We start from the raw sequence: 22,514 nt of genomic DNA, 5'->3' as shown, positions 1-22,514 counted from the left end.
CTCTTACCAGTTCCGCCTCTTCTTTCTTGGACATCTTGCTGTTGTTGCTGCCGTTGATGGTGATGTCATCGACCCCCGACAGGATCCTGGTGACAGCCAGCTTGCCGTTTTCCTGCTCGTTCATTTTCTCCCGGAACACGTCACCCTCGGACCACAGACTGCTCTGCTTACTGCAGCATAACGGGATAACAACATTGAAGTTGTACGACTCCCTACAAAACATCTTTGATATTGATTCAACAATTGATACTCAACTCAATCCAAGATGTCTCTGAAAAACCTGAGTTGAATTGGGTGCGTTAGTGCTGGGTTGGAGCTAGTCTGCCTGTGGCTCTCCAGGACTAGAGCTGGTGACCACTGATCTATACAGCAAAAACCTTCACAACAATGGATTGAATCTAGAGATAAATCAGACACATACTCTTCTACAAAGTTTTGTTGTGGTCCGATGACTGATCCGGGCCGGCAGATACGCATCCAGGCGATGGCCTCAGCCGCAGTCAGGCGGTAGTGCTTCATCATGTAGCAGCCTATCAGGGTGCCTGTTCGACCCAGACCAGCTGAAAAACATTAGGATCAGTGGGATATGTAGTGTTTGAGCAGAGTTACGCTGCCAATCTTTCCCATTCATTTGGGACTGAGGCGTGAATGTAATGAAGTACCTTTGCAGTGAACAGCGATAGCTCCGTTTGCGTTCTCACAGATGTTGAGGAACTTCCTGACGATGGAGTCGTTTGGCGTGCTCCCGTCCACGAAGAAGAGGTCGTGGTGCTCAAAGCCCATGTCGGTGAAACGCTTTGCGTCATACATCTTCTTGTTGAGACGGACGATGGTTGTGATATTGTGTTTCCTGAAGTAAGGAAAGTAGGCCTCGGGGGCATGAAGAGGGTAACCTGGAGAGAACGAAATGTTTTTGTAGAAATTGTTTTACTTCTGCACACCTGAAGTCACATATATTTGTACACGGCATGTAGGGGGGAAGTGTATGCTTGTAAAATGATCATTTTATAAAGTTCTGTGACTGAAATGCGTCATGTTTTCGATGTCCACTTTGCAAGTACAGGCTACACAGTGTAAGGGAGTTAATTTGCCAGTCATTCTTAGCGGGGAAAAGATCAATGTGGCAGCGTGTTCCACATTGGCATTAAAACATAAAAAATGCAAACATGTCCTTACAGCTCAGATTGAAGAAAGCTAATCTGGAGGGTTTCAACCTACCGTTCTCCATTTTGCTTTTTGGATGAGGACCGCTGAACGCTAGGAATTTTCCAGGAATTATCCAGTTGAAATCTCCATTTTCTGCTCTCTGCAACAAAGAGACACAGACAGACAATTACGAATCCTTTGTGTTTACCCAAGTTGCATTCTGAAGAACGATAGCGATAAACTTACCTCGTAATGTTCGTATTCCTCCACATCAAAATGGGAGAAATCAAGCCAGCCAAACTGCAGAGCCTGGAGATGCATTTTATGGGAGTACATTTCAATTAGAGCATGGAACGCTATGCAAAATGTTTTACATTTCATAAAATGTGCAACTGCAAATGAACTTGTTAGACTAACATCGGACTGACTGAAGCGTGGTACCTTGTATATGGCGCACAAGCAGTCTAGAATGTTCAAATTGTACATGCAGGTTCCAAAAGAGGCATCTCTGTTAAAAACAGACAAAACAATTACATTTAGAAAAAATTCAAATCCATCTGCATAAAGCATTCATACCACATTTAAAAGGACTAAATAAATACAGGGTCATAAAAGCTTAACAATACGACGTTGATCAATTGTGATTGGCACTACATTCTAATGTGTGCTCTTTAGGAGTTTCTCTCTCTAGAAGTTCTGTGTTTGTATATGTATGCATGCATTTGTGTGTGTGTTTACCTGAACGGTAAGTAGGTAGAGTTCCTGGACACCAGTAGACTGTAGGCTTCCTCTGGCGTCTTCTGAAGATGCATCACCTTCAAACAAACACAGGCCAGCATTACGGAGGACCTACTAACGGAGAACAGCAGCAACATTAAAATGAAGATTCACAAGCACTTTTATTACCCGGTAACATTCAATCTATCATTGGTTCAGGGCTATCAATCAGTAGGACTTCTCTGCTGAGTGAGAAATACTTACTGCATATGAACCAATAAGATAAGCAGCGTTGGCTTGTTTCTTTTGATCTCCACAGGTGTAGAAGACTATCTTCTTCTTCGCTAGTGTGCATGACTGATCCAGATGACAACAAAATAACAATTAGCCAATTACATTTAAGTCATTTTGCAGACGCTGTGATCTAGAGTGACTTACAGTTGCAATATGTAACTTTTTGGGCGACCCGACCAAATTCACATAGAAATGTGTGTTATAGATCTGTCATTCTCATTGAAAACAAGTCTACGAAGTGGTAGATCTGTAAGTGCGCTATTTTATGTTTTCCGTTCTTACGTTTCTTTTTTGCATCTTTTACTTTCGGTTTTGTACACCAGCTTCAAACAGCTGAAAGTATAATATTTTTTTGCTATGGAAAATATATTTCACAGCGGTTTAGACTGTACAATGATTCTCTACACTATACTTGCTTGTTTTGTCACAAACTGAAATGAGGCGAACTATTAGAATTTTAGTGACCAGGAAATGGCGGAGTGATTTCTGCATAGTGCATCTTTAAGTGCCTTGCTCAAGGGCACAGAGACTTTTCACCTCTTCAGCTCGGGATTTGAACCAGCAACCTTTCGGTTACTGGCCCAACGCTTTTAACTACTAGGCTGCCTGACGCTGCTGCACATCACTACACAAAACAATCCTGATCCCTGACTACGACAGACTAACAACATAGCAAGTAGAGTTGACAACATACAGAAGAGTACCGTAATTTCCGGACTATTAAGCGCACCTGAGTATAAGCCGCACCCACTGAATTTAAAAAATATATATTATTTTGAACATAAATAAGCCGCACATGTCTATAAGCCGCAGGTGCCTACCGGTACATTGAAACAAATTAACTTTACACAGGCTTTAACGAAACACGGCTTGTAACAAAAATAAATAGGCTTTAACGAAACACGGCTTGTAACAAAAAATTAGCTGTAAGCTTTAGTTGTCTTTTTGCACTGAGTCAATTCCTCACGCTGCTGTTTCCAACGTCTTATCGACTCATTAAGACCAAGCTCCCGTGCAGCAGCTCTATTTCCTTCTCCAACAGCCAGATCAATCGCCTTCAACTTGAAAGCGGCATCATACGCATTTCTCCGTGTCTTTGCCATGATGAGGGTGACAAAATGACTACCGTAATCAGAATAATGGGAAGTTTGAGAGCGCTCGATTTAATCTAAACAGTAAACAAAAAAGTTGTTTGACCTTAACCCGTTCGGCAATTTCATTGGTCTAATGAAAGCTTCATGCCGCCAAAAAACTGAGCACGTCACAGAATGTTTGTTTTTTTGGAGAAAAAAATTGAAAGCGGGAAAAATCCATATATTAGCCGCGTCATTGTTTAAGCCGCGAGGTTCAAAGCTGGGAAAAAAGTTGTGGCTTATAGTCCGGAATTTATGGTAATAAATTGATTTCTTTTTATTTTGTCACAACTTTATCCATATGAGCTTGTCTTACGCCAATAGGCCTAGGCCTGCTATAAGTCAGACTGTCATTGAGTGTCCAGGACTGGATTAGGAGATCTCTGAACTCAATGCTCTTAGTTTCTCTAGACATCCCGAGTTCCTCCCAAAATGTTATATTATTCCAGTTTAACAATAGAACTTCAGTTTGGCATAGAGGAACTGCGTCACTACCTTATTCGCTTGAATAAAATACTAAATAGTAGCTAGCAAGACGGAGATCACAGAGGTTATTTTTAAATGAGTGCATTTCGCAAGTGGCTAGTTTGAATCAACTACCTTCACTAAATCCACTGCAAAAGGTTTTGCCTGCAAACTTTGGTTTCGAATCCCGACGTTCTGGCATGTCTGCCTCGAGATTTGTTGGGAGAGTTGTCTGTCTGAAGAGGACCCACCCCGAAAATATATTTTTTCCCCTTTATCAAAGTTGCTGAAAGAGTCTGGGTTTACCAGACTACAATGCTCTACAAATCATGAGTTCTAAAACCCTGCCAACATTCTCTTCAATAATCTACAAACATTACCCATTTCTGACTAGTGTGACATAACTTCTGTTTGGTTAGGCTGAGAAAACAGTTGACTATCAATTGACCAAGTCCTCTGTCAGTGTGTGTGTGTGTGTGTAAGGTTACAGAGTTCCTTTACCTTGAGCTTTTTAGTGAGCTTGCAACAGAAGCGATAAAACATGGCCAGGTTGAGCGGGCCAAAGTCTGCATAGAAGCTGGAGAAGAGAGAACACAAAGCACAGGCAGGTTGACTGTTAAAGCGAAGTTTCTTTAGAGTGACCTGCAATGTTCTGAACAATCAATAAATCAGCTCTCCTAAATAGGCCTAAGTCTCTGATGAAGACCTAATGGGTGGAGACAGGCTCGGAAATATGAATATTGTGACATATGTTACAATGTGTGTGAACTATCCTCTTTGCTGATGAACATTCATACTTGGACATCCACATCTGCTATTCATTAATGTTCAACACTTACAGTGCATTCAGAAAGTATTCAGACACCTTGATGTTTTCCGCATTTTGTTACGTTACATCCCTATTCTAAAATGTCAACAACAAAAAAAGTGTCCCTCAATCTACACACAATACCCCATAATGACAAAGTGAACAGGTTTTTAGAAATATTTGCACATTTATTACAAATAAAAACATAAATACCTTATTTACATAAGTATTCAGACCTTTTGCTAAGAGACTCGAAATTGAGCTCTGGTGCATCCTGTTTCCATTGATCATCCTTGAGATGTTTCTACAACTTAATTTGAGTCCACCTGTGGTAAATTCAAATTGATTGGACATGATTTGGAAGGGCACTGTCATGTAGTTGGCCAGGTTTATGTCTCTCTCTCTCTCACTACACTACACTACAGAGTTACTCTTGGAAAGCCGTTTGTTAACATAGAGAGTCTGAAAACATCAAAAGGGTTGGGACCAGAACCATATTTCGGTAATCCAACCAGTTGAAAATATGCATTGGTACTTAAAGAATATGATATCAGATCAGTTGTCATCTGAGACATTATTACTGATGATAGGATGACATAACTTGAATGTGTAGACTTTCCAAGATACAGTTTATCAGATTCACATGGAATTGTTGTGCAATTTAAATGTTTAAATATGAAACTATTTGTGAAAAGACTAAATGTAATTTTAGCTTCTAAATGAGAGAATTGTTTTTCATAAGTGAACTAGGCTCAACTCAGTGTCCATGTGAACAGACATTGGTTGTAAACTATGAAACACGCCCTTCTCTCCACCACTATATAAGCCCTTTAAGAAAAATTAACATTTGTGTTCCCGAGGACGTGAGGACGACGGTGCATACGTTAAAAGGCCTAATCTACAGAACTAAACCAACTTCAGCGTGAGCTTAAAGTATGGCAACTTGGTATGAACTTTGAACTCTTATTCACTAAAGAAGTGATACCTCCTAGCCGTTGAGTGAGAAGCAGCAGCTGTAAACGTGGGCTAGGAAGGGAAGGACAAAGTATCTCTTCTACCAAACACAAGACGTTACTACAACGCATCCGTTCTACCATACATTCTTCAGAGGACAGGAAGATCCCTTCCATCTACGACCAACCTATTGAAGCACAGCTCAGAGTAAATATTCCTTGCATTTTCCTTTTCCAAATGGGCGGTTATTTAGAATGCACAAGACTCTGTATTTACGATAGCATAGCTTTACATAGCTTGATAATTGTTAATTGATAATTGTTAGCTAGCCAGCCATCGAGGTTAGCTAGCCAGCTATTTCCGTCCCCCGCGACGCCATTTTTCCTAACCTAGCCAACTATTACCGACAGCAGCATTGTTGAAACTAAATACACTACAAGGAACGTCTTGATTAGTGTTATGTTAGCTAGCTAGCTACAAAGTTGCTTTGTATCATGACAAGGTGTAGTACTGAAACTACCGAGGTTACCTTGCCAGCTACACGTTCAAAGTCAACAACGCAGCCACTGCTAGCTAGCCTACTCCACCAGCCAGCAGTACTGTATCATCTTAGTCAATAACATTTTTGCAACGTAAGCTTAACTTCCTGAACATTCGAGACGTGTAGTCCACTTGTCACTCCAATCTCACTTGCATTAGCGTAGCCTCTTCTGTAGCTTGTCTACTATGTGTCTGCCTATCCCTGTTCTCTCTCCTCTGCACAGGCCATACAAACGCTCCACACCGCGTGGCCGCTGCCACTCTAACCTGGTGGTCCCAGCGCGCACGACCCACGTGGAGTTCCAGGTCTCCGGCAGCCTCTGGAACTGCGGCCAACAAGGCTGAGTTCATCTCAGCCTATGCTACCCTCCAGTCCCTAGACTTCCTGGCGCTGACGGAAACATGGATCACCACAGATAACACTGCTACTCCTACTGCTCTCTCCTCGTCTGACTACGTGTTCTCGCATACCCCTAGAGCATCGAGCCAGCGGGGTGGTGGCACTGGAATCCTCATCTCTCCCAAGTGGACATTCTCTCTTTCTCCCCTGACCCATCTGTCTATCTCCTCATTTGAATTCCATGCTGTCACAGTTACCAGCCCTTTCAAGCTTAACATCCTTATCATTTATCGCCCTCCAGGTTCCCTTGGAGAGTTCATCAATGAGCTTGACGCCTTGATAAGTTCCTTTCCTGAGGATGGCTCACCTCTCACAGTTCTGGGTGACTTTAACCTCCCCACGTCTACCTTCGACTCATTCCTCTCTGCCTCCTTCTTTCCACTCCTCTCCTCTTTCGACCTCACCCTCTCACCTTCCTGCGGACCTGGCATCCTTTCACTCCCTCCTCTCTACATTTTCCTCTTCTGTCTCTGCTGCTAAAGCCACTTTCTACCACTCTAAACTCCAAGCATCTGCCTCTAACCCTAGGAAGCTCTTTGCTACCTTCTCCTCCCTCCTGAATCCTCCTCCCCCCCCTCCTCCCTCTCTGCGGATGACTTCGTCAACCATTTTGAAAAGAAGGTTGACGACATCCGATCCTCGTTTGCTAAGTCAAACGACACTGCTGGTCCTGCTCACACTGCCCTACCCTGTGCTTTGACCTCTTTCTGCCCTCTCTCTCCAGATGAAATCTCGCGTCTTGTGACGGCCGGCCGCCCAACAACCTGCCCACTTGACCCTATCCCCTCCTCTCTTCTCCAGACCATTTCCGGAGACCTTCTCCCCTACCTCACCTCGCTCATCAACGCATCCTTGACCGCTGGCTACGTCCCTTCCGTCTTCAAGAGAGCGAGAGTTGCACCCCTTCTGAAAAAACCTACACTCGATCCCTCCGATGTCAACAACTACAGACCAGTATCCCTTCTTTCCTCTCTCTCCAAAACTCTTGAACGCAACGTCCTTGGCCAGCTCTCTTGCTATTTCTCTCAGAATGACCTTCTTGATCCTAATCAGTCAGGTTTCAAGACTGGGCATTCAACTGAGACTGCTCTTCTCTGTGTCACGGAGGCTCTCCGCACTGCTAAAGCTAACTCTCTCTCCTCTGCTCTCATCCTTCTAGACCTATCTGCTGCCTTTGATACCGTGAACCATCAGATCCTCCTCTCCACCCTCTCCGAGCTGGGCATCTCCGGCACCGCGCACGCTTGGATTGCGTCCTACCTGACAGGTCGCTCCTACCAGGTGGCGTGGCGAGAATCTGTCTCCGCACCACGTGCTCTCACCACTGGTGTCCCCCAGGGCTCTGTTCTTGGCCCACTCCTATTCTCGCTATACACCAAGTCACTTGGCTCTGTCATATCCTCACATGGTCTCTCATATCATTGCTATGCAGATGACACACAATTAATCTTCTCCTTTCCCCCTTCTGACAACCAGGTGGCGAATCGCATCTCTGCATGTCTGGCAGACATATCAGTGTGGATGACAGATCACCACCTCAAGCTGAACCTCGGCAAGACGGAGCTGCTCTTCCTCCCGGGGAAGGACTGCCCGTTCCATGATCTCGCCATCACGGTTGACAACTCCCTTGTGTCCTCCTCCCAGAGTGCTAAGAGCCTTGCTGTGACCCTGGACAACACCCTGTCGTTCTCCACCAACATCAAGGCGGTGACCCGATCCTGTAGGTTCATGCTCTACAACATTCGCAGAGTACGACCCTGCCTCACACAGGAAGCGGCGCAGGTCCTAATCCAGGCACTTGTCATCTCCCGTCTGGATTATTGCAACTCGGTGTTGGCTGGGCTCCCTGCCTGTGCCATTAAACCCCTACAACTCATCCAGAACGCCGCAGCCCGTCTGGTGTTCAACCTTCCCAAGTTCTCTCACGTCACCCCGCTCCTCCGCTCTCTCCACTGGCTTCCAGTCGAAGCTCGCATCCGCTACAAGACCATGGTGCTTGCCTACGGAGCTGTGAGGGGAACGGCACCTCCGTACCTTCAGGCTCTGATCAGGCCCTACACCCAAACGAGGGCACTGCGTTCATCCACCTCTGGCCTGCTGGCCCCCTACCTCTGAGGAAGCACAGTTCCCGCTCAGCCCAGTCAAAACTGTTCGCTGCTCTGGCACCCCAATGGTGGAACAAGCTCCCTCACGACGCCAGGACAGCGGAGTCAATCACCACCTTCCGGAGACACTTGAAACCCCACCTCTTCAAGGAATACCTGGGATAGGATAAAGTAATCCTTCTAACCCCCCCCTTAAAAGATTTAGATGCACTATTGTAAAGTGGTTGTTCCACTGGATATTATAGGTGAATGCACCAATTTGTAAGTCGCTCTGGATAAGAGCGTCTGCTAAATGACTAAAATGTAAAATGTAAAAAATGTAATTCTGTGTGATTATTTAGGTATTTAGTAAATTAATAATTAAACCAAATTTTGTATTGCTGATTCAGCTTGTTAGCCAGGGTTCGTGAAGATAACCAAGAATTCTACGACTTCAGATGAGACTCAATAAGGTGACGATTAAGAATTGACCGCTATTGATGTAAAAGATTACCAGGTCTTTAAGAGTTTATTCGGAAGATAACAGCTCTATAAACATTATTTCGTGGTGCCCTGACTTTCTAATATTCGTGGTGCCCCGACATTGTAATATTAATTACAGAGAAATGATTTTATAGAATAGCATGTCATATCACTTAATCCGGCATAGCAAAGACATGACAGCACACACCTATCTATTGTGGCGCACAGCAGGTCAGCCACCAGGGGGAGACTCGTCGAGGCCTGATGACAGACGGAGTATACATCACGAGGCGATGGCTCCATCTGCTGGACGTACCAGGTCTCGATGGGCTCTCCGGCAAGGACTAATTGGGGCTGATTGGGGATTTGTGAGTAATCAAGGGCTGATTGCTCACCAGCTGTACAAGTCCCATAAAGCTGCCAGAAGGGCAGCACACAGAGGAGAGGACTCCTGTATAGTTGGGGATGGTACCAGAGGTAACAGGAGGGAGTTCAATTTTTGATCCCCACAGGATACAGCAAGACCCAGAAGACGGTATACTGGAGAGGGTCTCTTGGGGGAAACCCATTCTTTTCTTTTGGACTATTATTTTAAAAAACACTTTTGAAACTGAGCTAATCCTACTCTGTCTGATCTGTGTAAACATTTTGAACAAAACCCCTGGTCTGCCACAAGTGGTGGAGAATGCGGGCATTCTGATAACGTGGTCAGATCAGGGTTGACGTTTACGCAGCATGAGCATGGACGAGTTGATAGCTCAGTTCATCCGGGCCCAACAAGCGGTTCAGGAACGAACGCTGGAGGAACGGCTATGTTAAGGGATTTATATGTTTGAATGTAATGATTAAATAATTCTACCCTGAGACTTAACTATTAGGGATATGGTCTATTTAGCATGTAGAATGAGTAACTAAAGGGTTAAGCATAAGTCTAACGAGGTTGGACTAGGATAAGAGAAGAATGTGTGTCTGTGTGTTTAAGTAAACACCAAGAACTGTTAAACTGTGGTTGACCTGCCCTAGCTTGAACTCTGAGGGTTTAAGATATGAGAGGGAGTCCCCTCAAGGTTTCCTAATCTCAGAGGAATGAAACTGTTGGCTGGGTAATGATCTACAGTGTTAAGAGATCTGGGGCCTTAATGTTTGTGTGTATGTGTGTGCGTAAATACGGAGCCTGGTATATAATGGTGTCTCTGTACAATGGACTTCAGAGCGCCCTCGTGAATAAACATTTTGGACTATTGTAAACTGGGACCCTGTCTGTGTTATTCAACCAGAACCTTACAAATTCAGGATTGTAGACTAAGTATTTTAATTGAAGTTCAGTTTATGAACATTGAGAACAAAATTCTCATAACAGGCTACAAAATGTCCGCCTCATTGAGGAAATCAGGAAGCTACAAGGAGGAGCGTCTACTGAATCACATCCAAATAAGTTTTTAATCAAGCTAACAGAAGATGACGACATCGAAACCTACCTCTGTACGTTTGAATGGGCAGCACTACGGGAAGGATGGCCAAGGCAGAAGTGGGCCAGTCTGCTGACCCCGTTCCTCTCTGGGAATACCCAAAAGGCGTATTGGGACCTGAACAATGAACAGGCAGCTAACTACGACGGACTCAAAACGGGAGATACTCAGCAGCTAAGGGTACAGCCTGGCCAATCGGGCTCAACTATTCCACGACTGGAGGTTTGTAGCCGACGCATCCTCCCGAGCCCAGATGAGCGACCTACTGCGCGTCACCAGGGGATGGCTCCTAACCGACGTATCCACCCTCTCTATCCTGGGCAAAGTGGTCCTGGATCGCTTGCTACGGCACTACCCCACGGCATGAAGAGGGCAGCGAGTCTACGCGCGCCCCAGACCTCGGCGGGCCTCCTGGAAGCTGTGGAGACGCATCAGAACACTCAGGCCCTGCTGAGTGGGAGCCGGGCCGAGTCGGCGGCCCGTTCGAGGAGTCGGAAGGACAGCCCGAAGGACAGCAGGGCCGGCCCCACCTGTGGAGAGACGGCTGGGGTAGGGCCGACCCGCCACCGACGACCCCAGGTAGATGGAGACCAAAGGAGGTGTTTTGAGTGTGGCGCCCGGGGGCACATTGCCTGGAATTGCCCGGCTCGAGAGGAGTCGATGCCATTAGCAAGCCCCGGAGGCGAGGTGGGTCACACAGTGAACTACGTCACCTCCTGTTGGGCACACTACGAATCAACTGCACCCATGGTCCCAGTGAAGGTTGACGGACACGACACGGAAGCTCTATTAGACTCCGGAAGTATGGTTACCCTCGTAACCACGAGCCTGCTGAACCAGGATACCTAACGTGGTAGGGAGATGTGTCCCCGTGAACACAGGAAATGGACAAAGCGGTATCCAACCGTATGGGCCAACATCGTGAAGCAAACAAGGGAACTGCCAGATGATGGTGGGTGCAGTACCCGAGTTGCCGGTACCTCTCCTAGTGGGACAAGATTGTCCACTGTTTGCGGCCCTGTGGGGGCACGAGCTGAGGAAGAAGGTACGAGTCGGCCGAAGACGAGAGCGAGGACGACCCATCGCCTGTGCGGCCCGGAAGCAAACGGTTGATTAATCTGTATCTACGGGTCCGGAGTCGGTGCCGGAACCCGACCCCCTTGGGGAACCACAGGAGGAAGAGCCCAGCCTCCCCCTCCTCAATTTCGAGGGGCCAGTCGAGACACCCCCTGGGGGCCAACTGAGGGGACGGCCCAGTGGGAGGATCCTAACTTGAAAGCCGCCACAGCCCAAGTGATAGCGGTGGATGGACAGCTACTTCCGGGGGTGAGTGACTGGTGATACCCCCATTTCCAAATCAAGAATAACCTTTTTGTATCAGGTATCGCGCCAACAGGGGGAACTTCGAGAGGTATGGATGCTGCCCCGACGGTACGTGGGAACCGTTCTTCAGCTGGCCCACACCCACCTGTTGGGGGCGCACCTGGGAATGGAGAAGACCTGGGAATGGATCGCCGCCCGGTTCCACTGGCCCGGGATGAGGAGGGCCGTGGAAGATTACTGTCGCAGCTGCCCGGAGTGTCAAATGACTGCCCCAAAGGCACACTTCCGAAACCCACTGGTCCCCCTACCGATCATCGGGGTGCCCTTTGAACGCGTCGCCATGGACATAGTGGGACCCCTGGTAAAAACAGCTCGAGGACACCGGTACATCCTGGTAATAGTGGACTATGCCACTCGGTATCCCGAGGCCATTCCCCTACGGGCGGCGGTATCCAAGGGAATCCCCGTGTGCTGTTCCACCTCTTTAGCCGGGTGGGCATCCCGAACGAGATCATGACAGACCAAGGTACTGAGTTTATGTCCCATCTAATGAAAGATGTGTGTGCTCTCCTGCAGATCCGGACCTCAGTCTTCCACCCGGCAGATGGATGGGCTCGTCGAGTGGTTCAATAAAAATGCTCAAACAAATGCTGTGGAAGGTCATCGAGCAGGATGGGAAGAACTGGGACCAGCTACTAACCTACCTAATGTTCTCAATCCGAGAAGTACCCCAGTCCTCCACTGGGTTTTCCCCTTTCGAACTCCTCTAAGGGAGGAGGCCACGAGGCCTACTGGCCTCGCCAAGGAGGTGTGGGAAGCCCAACCAACCCCAATACGCAGCGTGGTAGAGCACGTGGAGATGAGGGAGCAGATGACAGCCATATGGCCAGTCGTGAGGGAACATATGGAGAAAGCCCAACGCGCCCAAGCCCAGGTTTACAATCGGGGAGCCCAGCCCGAGAATTCCAGGTGGGTGTTGGTCTTAATCCCCATGGCCGAAAGTAAGTTCCTGGCAACATGGCACGGGCCATACGAGGTGATCGAGAAGCTGGAACCTGTCAATTACCGCTTACGGCAGCCGGGGGAGACGGAAACCCCAACAGATTTACCACGTGAACCTGTTGAAGAAGTGACACGAGAGGACAGCCTTGGCCGTGTTATGGTTGGGACCCAGGACGCCAACGGTACCAGTGGTGGTCCCGAGCAATGAGGACCTTGACCCAGCCCAGAAGCAAGAGCTCAAGGAGCTCGTCGATCGGAACACGGCGGTGTTCTCTGAGAAGCCGGGCCGCATAACCCTCATTGAACACCACATCCGTACCCGGGGAAACGGTACGAAAGAGGCCATATCGGATTCCGGAGGCCCGAAGGAAGGCCGTGAAACATTAAGTGGAGGCTATGCTGAGGATGGGGGGGGGGTAGTTGAAGAGTCTCACAGTGCATGGTGCAGCCCCATCATGTTGGTGCCCAAACCCGACGGTAGCCTGCACGTCTGTAATGATTTCCGGGGTGTGAACGACATAAGCTTGTTCAACGCCCACCTCATGCCGAGAGTGGACGAGCTCATCGACCGATTGGGAAAGGCCCGGTACATCAGCACCTTTGACCTGACCAAAGGATATCGGCAGGTACCGTTGGCAGCCTCCTCCTGGGAGAAGACGGCGTTTGACACCAGACGGATTGTGTCAGTACTGGGTGCTCCCGTTCGGTCTCCACAGAGCCCCGCCAAGATTCCTGCAACTGATGAACAAAATACTTTGACCCCACCAGCAGTACGCAGCGGCCTATTTGGATGATATCCTCATCCACAGCCAAGGTTGGGAAGAGCACCTGACGCGCCTCCAGGCGGTGCTGGACGCACTCAGACAAGTCGGGTTGACCGCGAACCCCAAGAAATGCAAACTAGGGTTCGAGGAGGTGGATTAGCTGGGGTATTTGATCGGACCGGGGAACGTCAAGCCCCAGGAGAGGAAGGGTCACACGGTACGTGACTGGCCCGTTCCACGCACCAAGGCACAGGTCAAGTCCTTCCCGGGACTGGCAGGATACTATAGCCGGTTTATCCCCAACTTTGCGGCAATAGCTTCCCCCCTCACCAATCTAACCAGGGCCCACCTCCCAAAAACAGTGAAATGGACAGACGAGACAGAAGCGGCAATCAGCCGCCTGAAGGAAGCGCTGTGCTCCCATCTGATTCTCGTAACGCCCGATTTCCAGGTGCCGATGTTGGTCCAGACGGATGCACGTAATAGGGGACTAGGGGCCGTTCTATCCCAGATACACGATGGGGAGGAGCACCCCATGTACATCAGCCGAAAGCTGATACCTAGAGAGAAAAAAATACTCTATTGTTGAGAAAGAGTGTCTAGCGGTGAAGTGGGCGCTAGACACTCAAGTATTACCTGTTAGGTACCCACTTCACCCTGGTCACGGGCCATGCTCCCCTGGTCTGGATGGCCAGGGGAATGGACACAAACGATCGGGTCACCAAGTGGTTCTTGTCCCTTCAATGCTTCTCTTTTTCTGTTGTGCACAGGTCAGGGGCGAAGCATGGAAACGCGGATGCCCTATCGAGAAGGGAGACATATGTCGCACTGATGACAGTCCCCTCCCCGACCAGAGCTAAGGGGGGGCGTACAGCAGGTCAGCCACCAGAGGGAGACTCGTCGAGGCCTGGTGACAGACGGAATATACATCACGAGGCGATGGCTCCATCTGCTGGACGTGCCAGGTCTCTCCGGCCAGGGCTGATTGGGGATTGGTGAGAAATCAAGGGCTGATTGCTCACCAGCTGTACAAGTCCCATAAAGCTGCCAGAAGGGCAGCACACAGAGGAGAGACTGGGGGAGGAAAGGACTCCTGTATAGTTGGGGATGGTACCAGAGGTAACAGGAGGGAGTTCAGTTTTTGATCCCCACAGGATACAGCAAGACCTAGAGCCCAGAAGACGGTATCCTGGAGAGGGTCTCTTGGGAAGACCTATTATTTTCTTTTGAACTTATTTTAATAAACACCTTTTGAAACTGAGCTAATCCTACTCTGTCGTGTCTGATCTGTCTAAACGTTTTGACCCAACCCACTGGTCTGCCACACTATACAGACACCGTGCTTCTACACCTGCATTGCTTTCTGTTTGGGGTTTTAGGCTGGGTTTCTGTACAGCACTTTGAGATATCAGCTGATGTAAGAATGGCTATATAAATAAATGTGATTTGATTTGATACAGTGAGGGAAAAAAGTATTTGATCCCCTGCTGATTTTGCACGTTTGCCCACTGACAAAGAAATGATCAGTCTGTAATTTTAATGGTAGGTTTATTTGAACAGTGAGAGACAGAATAACAACAAACAAATCCAGAAAAACGCATGTCAAATTGTTATAAATTGATTTGCATTTCAATGAGGTAAATAAATATTTGACCCCCTCTCAATCAGAACGATTTCTGGCTCCCAGGTGTCTTTTATACAGGTAACGAGCCGAGATTTGGAGCACACTCTTAAAGGGAGTGCTCCTAATCTCAGTTTGTTACCTGTATAAAAGACACCTGTCCACAGAAGCAATCAATCAATCAGATTCCAAACTCTCCACCATGGCCAAGACCAAAGAGCTCTCCAAGGATGTCAGGGACAAGATTGTAGACCTACACAAGGCTGGAATGGGCTACAAGACCATCGCCAAGCAGCTTGGTGAGAAGGTGACAACAGTTGGTGTGATTATTCGCAAATGGAAGAAACACAATAGAACTGTCAGTCTCCCTCGGCCTGGGGCTCCATGCAAGATCTCACCTCGTGGAGTTGCAATGATCATGAGAATGGTGAGGCATCAGCCCAGAACTACACGGGGGGATCTTGTCAATGATCTCAAGGCAGCTGGGACCATAGTCACCAAGAAAACAATTGGTAACACACTACGCCGTGAAGGACTGAAATCCTGCAGCGCCGGCAAGGTCCCCCTGCTCAAGAAAGCACATATACATGCCCGCCTGAAGTTTGCCAATGAACATCTGAATGATTCAGAGGACAACTGGGTGAAAGTGTTGTGGTCAGATGAGACCAAAATGGAGCTCTTCGGCATCACCTCAACTCGCCGTGTTTGGAGGAGGAGGAACGCTGCCTATGACCCCAAGAACACCATCCCCACCGTCAAACATGGAGGTGGAAACATTATGCTTTGGGGGTGTTTTTCTGCTAAGGGGACAGGACAACTTCACCGCATCAAAGGGACAATGGACAGGGCCATGTACCGTCAAATCTTGGGTGAGAACCTCCTTCCCTCAGCCAAGGCATTGAAAATGGGTCGTGGATGGGTATTCCAGCATGACAATGACCCAAAACACACAGCCAAGGCAACAAAGGAGTGGCTCAAGAAGAAGCACATTAACCTGTTATGGATAGGGGGCAGTATTTTCATGGCCGGATAAAAAACGTACCCGATTTAATCTGATTATTACTCCTGCCCAGAAACTAGAATATGCATATAATTATTAGCTTTGGATAGAAAACACTCCAAAGTTTCAAAAACTGTTTGAATGGTGTCTGTGAGTATAACAGAACTCATTTGGCAGGCCAAAACCTGAGAAGATTCCTTACAGGAAGTGCCCTCTCTGACCATTCCTTGGCCTTCTACACTCTCTTTATTGAAAACTGAGGATCTCTGCTGTAACGTGACACTTCCTACGGCTCCCATAGGCTCTCAGAAGGCGGCAAAATGTTGAATGATGCCTTTGCAGGCCATGGCTGAAAAACAGTAGCGCATTTGGATAGTGGTCGATCTGAGAACAATGAGACTGGGGGCGCGTGCACGAGGTGACACCATGTTTTTATTTTCAGTCTTTGAACGAAAACAACGACTCCCGGTCGGAATATTATCGCTTTTTTACGAGAAAAATCGCATAAAAATTGATTTTAAACAGCGGTTGACATGCTTCGAAGTACGGTAATGGAATATTTTGAATTTTTTTGTCAAGAAACGCGCCGGGCGCATCACCCTTCGGATAGTGTCTTGAACGCACGAACAAAACGCCGCTATTTGGATATAACTATGGATTATTTGGAACCAAACCAACATTTGTTATTGAAGTAGAAGTCCTGGGAGTGCATTCTGATGAAGAACAGCAAAGGTAATCCAATTTTTATTATAGTAAATCGGAGTTAGGTGAGTACCAAACTTGGTGGGTGTCAAAATAGCTAGCCATGATGGCCAGGCTATCTACTCAGAATATTGCAAAATGTGCTTTCACCGAAAAGCTATTTTAAAATCGGACATAGCGATTGCATAAAGGAGTTCTGTATCTATAATTCTTAAAATAATTGTTATGTTTTTTGTGAACGTTTATCGTGAGTAATTTAGTAAATTCCCCGGAAGTGTTCGGTGGGAATGCTAGTTCTGAACGTCACATGCTAATGTAAAAAGCTGTTTTTTGATATAAATATGAACTTGATTGAACAAAACATGCATGTATTGTATAACATAATGTCCTAGGAGTGTCATCTGATGAAGATCATCAAAGGTTAGTGCTGCATTTAGCTGTGGTTTTGTTTTTTTGTGACATTATATGCTAGCTTGAAAAATGGGTGTCTGATTATTTCTGGCTGGGTACTCTGCTGACATAATTTAATGTTTTGCTTTCGCTGTAAAGCCTTTTTGAAATCGGACAGTGTGGTTAGATAAAGGAGAGTCTTGTCTTTAAAATGGTGTAAAATAGTCATATGTTTGAAAAATTGAAGTTTTGGGATTTTTGAGGAATTTGTAATTTGCGCCACGCCTATCATTGGATATTGGAGCAGGTGTTCCGCTAGCGGAACGTCTAGATGTAAGAGGTTAAGGTCCTGGAGTGGCCTAGCCAGTCTCCAGACCTTAATCCCATAGAAAATCTGTGGAGGGAGCTGAAGGTTTCGAGTTGCCAAACGTCAGCCTCGAAACCTTAATAACTTGGAGAAGATCTGCAAAGAGGAGTGGAAAAGAATCCCTCCTGAGATGTTTGCAAACCTGATGGCCAACTACAAGAAACGTCTGACCTCTGATTGCGAACAAGGGTTTTGCCACCAAGTACTAAGTCATGTTTTGCAGAGGGGTGAAATACTTACTTCCCTCATTAAAATGCAAATTAATTCATAACATTTTTTACATGGTTTTTCTGGATTTTTTTGTTGTTATTCTGTCTCTCACTGTTCAAATAAACCTACCATTAAAATTATAGACTAATCATTTCTTTGTCAGTGGGCAAACGTACAAAATCAGCAGGGGATCAAATACTTTTTTCCCTCACTGTATAAGGTCCCACAGTTCACAAGTGGATATCAGAGCAAAAACCAAGCCATGAGGTCAAAGCTCCGAGACAGGATTGTGTCGAGGCACAGATCTGGGGAAGGGTACCAAAACAGTTCTGCAGTATTAAAAGGTCCCCAAGAACATAGTGGCCTCCATCATTCTTAAATTGAAGAAGATGCAGAGTGTGCAAAGCTGTCATCAAGGCAAAGGGTGGCTACTTTGAAGAATCTAAAATGTATTTTGATTTAACACTTTTTTGGTTACTACATGATTCCATATGTGTTATTTCATAGTTTTGATGTCTCCACTATTATTCTACAATTTAGAAAATAGTAAAAATAAAGAAAAACCCTTGAATGAGTAGGTGTGTCCAAACTTGACTGGTACTGTATATCAGATAGCACATTAGATTAAATGCCATCCACTTTCACATTTCATTCTGTAGTCTTGGCATATACTGCATGTAAACATTTATTTTCTCAAATGTAAAAGTATATAATTTGTATGGTTTAAGACAGGAACAGTCATATACGCTCGCACACACACCTCCACGATAAACATATCCTCAGCTCCTCTCTCTCTCTCTCACTCTCGTGACACACAGGTGTTTATTTTGACCGGTAGTGTGTGTGTACACACACACACATATGTATGTTTCAATATTCATAAACAAATGTTATATTTTTTATTTTTTATGAATACGACTCATATTAAAGAGCAAGCGGTAAAGCTTCATATTACATATTTTTGCTTTGTAGCACCTACAAATGAAACATTATGGGAGTCATACACAGGAGGCTTGGGTAAGGCCAAAATGTTAAATATACCAACATTTATTTATTATTTCTCAATTATGCTTTTACATACAAATGTTAAATATATGTTAAGCTGCAAAGTCAACATTGTCTATATTGTAAAAATTCATGAAACCACAAATATGCTTTTTGGTCTTAATTTAAGATTAGGCTTAGCAGCATGGTTAAGACTTAAAACCTGATTTCATGACTTTGTGGCCGTGCCAGCTATGGTGACCACTTTGCAGGGCTCCAATACATGAGTAATCTCAAATACAACCAGGATTGGGTTTCCCAAAAGCATCGTAGATCATCTTCATTCCATTGAAACTAAATGGACGCAAGTTGATCCTAAGTGCTACGAATCTTTTTGGAAAACTCAGCCTGCTTTTTTTTGTCCTGGGGTATAATCATTACTCCAAACAGTTGCAAAACGTTCAGTTCTGCAACCAAAACGATTGTTTCTATTAGACAGATTTGGGTAGGTCCGGCCTGTTTGCTGAACCTTTCCAATAGAAACGCTAGTTTTTGTTGCAAAACAGATTGGAGAAATGACTACACACCTGGTTTCGTGAGGAATCACTCATATGGCCTATGAACGTCCTGTAATACAAAGCACTTACTTTTCATATGACAGCTCATCATCTATGCAGAAGCAATGTCTGTCAGCTGTGCTTTTTATCTTCTGCTGCAGTACTGCGAAATACAGTTGATCTGAAAAATAGAAGGGGGTTTTAAAAGCTTTTTTTGGCACACAGTCGTGGTCTTGGGGAGGGGGCGTGCAGTGATCTAAAGAACTATTTTGCATTATATTCTGTTTGAGTTTCATCATGGATTTGATTTGATTATGGACAGTCAAACAAACATACAAAGTACCGTTAGCTACAAATTAATGCCTTGTTAATTGTGCCACACTTTGCGGGCAAAACAAATGGCACATGCCAGTTTGAATTTGAATTTCCTTTCCCCCGGAAATGTTTCGACCGACGGATATCAATAGTGCAACAATTTACAGTAGGAAAGGTATGGTTTGCTTCCAGAACAGCACTTACCTTTAATGATTTCAATACTTTTCGTGACATTGTCCTCGGTCATTCTGATAGAGACTTTAGCCAACAATTAGTTACAAGTCAAATTGAATTAGTTACAAGTCAAGTTGAACGGCTTGTTTTCTCTGCAGTCTTACTATAAACGCGCCTAAATAATAACGTAAACGTCTGAAAAACTGTCCAGCACAATCGCCTACACACGCATTAAAGAAAATCTATTTTCTTTATCCCATTAAACTAAAACGCCCCACAGAATCGAAAAGCAAAATATGGTATTTTCTACCACTCAAAAACCAATAGAAAGTGCAGCAAATATTTTTCTAAAGTAGCATAATGCTTTGCTGGGCAAGGTCTATAAATGTGTCTGTCTCCGTTGAAAAAAATATACTGATATGACAAATAAAGCCTCAACTTGCTTAGTGACGAAAAATAACAGGCCGCATAGACAGGCTACGTACTCTGCTCAAAAATAGTTTTGAAATAAAATAATAAGCACCACCCACTGCAACAATGTAATGCTCTCGCGCAACGTTATTGGTTCAAGGAAACGGTGAACGAGACACTGTTGCAGGGTTGGCATGCCAATCATTCTACTTCTATGAATGCAGGACTGGGCGGATTCTATTATGTTGAACCACGGGGCACCATACCATGGCCCGTGACGTAAACGGCAAATGCGGTGAGGCAGGAACGCCCTTCTCAATCTAACAGTAATCTGAGCCACTCGGTCATGTTGTCAACAATGCAACATGGTGAACCGTCCATCAAATAGCTTATATCTTTGAATTGTCGAACTAGAACTAATGCAGATAATACGTTTTTATCAAAAGCAATCACTTTTGCATGTCAAAACACAGAATCCTACTCATTACTTATCGTGCATAATTACGTCCCTTTTGATTTGAGCTGACTTCGCCGTGGACTTTGAACGTGGTTCACGCCCGGGTGGTTGCCCCGTTCCAAAACGAACGCATTCAACTTTCACCCTGTTAAAAACACGCGTATCAGGTGCCCGGGCTATATTAATCGAATTCCCTCATTTTTTAAAAGTTCTGCCTGGGAAGACATTCGAGATTCTAATTGGAACGATGCCCAAGCCGTTGCTAGGAGAATAGATTCGCGTGGCCAATTGACAGAACACTTCCACTGTAGTCCTCAAGTGAGAGATAGTTAGAATAAGCGATACGGTTTGAATTGATTGCAAACATTTTCTTACCAAGTTATTACAAAACGACAATGTTTGGTTGGTTATACAAGCCTAATATGCATTATGAGGTAGCCTGACAAATAGCCTACAGTAGGCCCATTGTTTGTGTGCAAAAAGCTCGCCCATTCTCAATGAAAAATAACAAGTGAGACAATTTCCTTTTTATCAGCCTTTTGAATCAGGCAAAATGCATGTATTGTAGCCTATCCTCATTTTTGGGGTAAACAGGAATTCTGCATCCTCTGATGCACATGGTCATGATATAAATACACCGTGGCTCCCGAGTGGCACAGCGGTCTAAGGCACTGCATTTCAGTTTTAAAGGTGTCACTACAGACAACCTGGTTCGAATCCAGGCAGTATCACAACCGGCCGTGATTGTCCCATAGGGCGGCGCACAATTGGCCCAGCGTCCTCCGGGTTTGGCCGTTATTGTAAATAAGAAATTGTTCATAACTGACGTGTGCCGCCCTAGTATGAAAATGCATAAATTGGGGTAGCTGACAACGCATAATATGTAGCATAGTCAATACTGTAGCTTATGATTAGGAACCGATGGTGTCGCCATTTTAGATAAAAAGCTGCAGGGAAGTCTAATAGTCAGCAAAATCATAAAATCTGCATTCAGACACTGCAAGGCCAGCGTAGCCTACGGTCTATGCTCCAAACTCGCTCAATGCAAGCTACGAAGGGTTCATCCGCAGTTTCTTACCTGATACACTAATGTGAATATCTGACTTTAGCTCCGCCTCCTCTCTCTGAGCTGCACGGCGCTTTTTCATCGACTCAGGTCGCCTCTTTTCGCTTTTGCGCTTCATTCTTGCTTTTATGCATGCACTGCGAGCATCTCCAAATGGCACAGTGAGATCTGTCTGCCCTGCGGTTGTTTTAGTTTTCGGTGCTTTATTATGTTGATCCTTGCTCTCCAGCTAATGTGTCATCCGAAGCGCAGTTGTTCGCTCTTGCTCAGTTTTTCCTTTGGTGACGTCTGTGAACGGGGCAAGTTTCTGAATCCCTTTCTGTGACGTAAGACGTTGCCTGCCCCTCTGTAGTTACTGTTATTATTATTATGCTGCTTTTCGACTGTTTATTTTATTTTATTTATTTCCCATTTATTTAACCAGGTAGGCTAGTTGAGAACAAGTTCTCATTTACAACTGCGACCTGGCCAAGATAAAGCAAAGCAGTGCGACAAACAACAACACAGAGTTACACATGGAATAAACAAAACGTACAGTCAATAACACAATAGAAAAAAAGTATATATACAGTGTGTGCAAATGAGGTAAGATAAGGAGGCAAGGCAATAAATAGGCCATAGTGGCGAAATAACTACAATTTAGCAATTACACACTGGAGTGATAGAGACTGGAGTGAT

General features: G+C 45.6%; 1 protein-coding gene and 1 long non-coding RNA gene across 14 annotated transcripts in view; one reads left to right on the top strand and one right to left on the bottom strand.

Annotated features, from left to right (window-relative positions):
- Window positions 1-22,142, bottom strand: part of cdc14b (cell division cycle 14B) — a 28,863-nt gene extending 6,721 nt beyond the window's left edge. For 12 of the 13 annotated variants that reach the window (XR_001323916.2, XR_006761753.1, XM_045706813.1 and 9 more), the window contains exons 1-11: window positions 21,849-22,142; window positions 19,504-19,594; window positions 4,257-4,332; window positions 2,128-2,220; window positions 1,885-1,961; window positions 1,588-1,654; window positions 1,393-1,455; window positions 1,219-1,306; window positions 663-893; window positions 422-560; window positions 8-170 (exon numbers count right to left, since the gene is read on the bottom strand). Coding sequence is in view for 11 of the 13 variants with exons in the window: in XM_045706813.1 (XP_045562769.1) it covers window positions 8-170; window positions 422-560; window positions 663-893; window positions 1,219-1,306; window positions 1,393-1,455; window positions 1,588-1,654; window positions 1,885-1,961; window positions 2,128-2,220; window positions 4,257-4,332; window positions 19,504-19,594; window positions 21,849-21,954 (1,194 nt within the window). In the remaining 2 variants the exon portion in view is untranslated. Of the gene's footprint in view, window positions 1-7; window positions 171-421; window positions 561-662; window positions 894-1,218; window positions 1,307-1,392; window positions 1,456-1,587; window positions 1,655-1,884; window positions 1,962-2,127; window positions 2,221-4,256; window positions 4,333-19,503; window positions 19,595-19,932; window positions 20,418-21,848 lie in introns of those variants that run through there. The other variant, XM_014171112.2, reaches the window with a different exon arrangement.
- On the top strand, window positions 5,416-14,843 carry LOC106585189 (uncharacterized). Its single transcript, XR_001323917.2, has 2 exons — window positions 5,416-5,724; window positions 14,353-14,843. It is a non-coding gene; the product is annotated as an uncharacterized lncRNA (long non-coding RNA).
- Window positions 22,143-22,514: the final 372 nt, after the last annotated feature.

This window comes from Salmo salar, chromosome ssa24 (assembly GCF_905237065.1).
Source record: "Salmo salar chromosome ssa24, Ssal_v3.1, whole genome shotgun sequence".
Lineage (NCBI taxonomy): Eukaryota > Metazoa > Chordata > Actinopteri > Salmoniformes > Salmonidae > Salmo > Salmo salar.
Note: the sequence above shows the minus strand (reverse complement) of the source record. Positions and strands in the feature narration are given on the sequence as shown.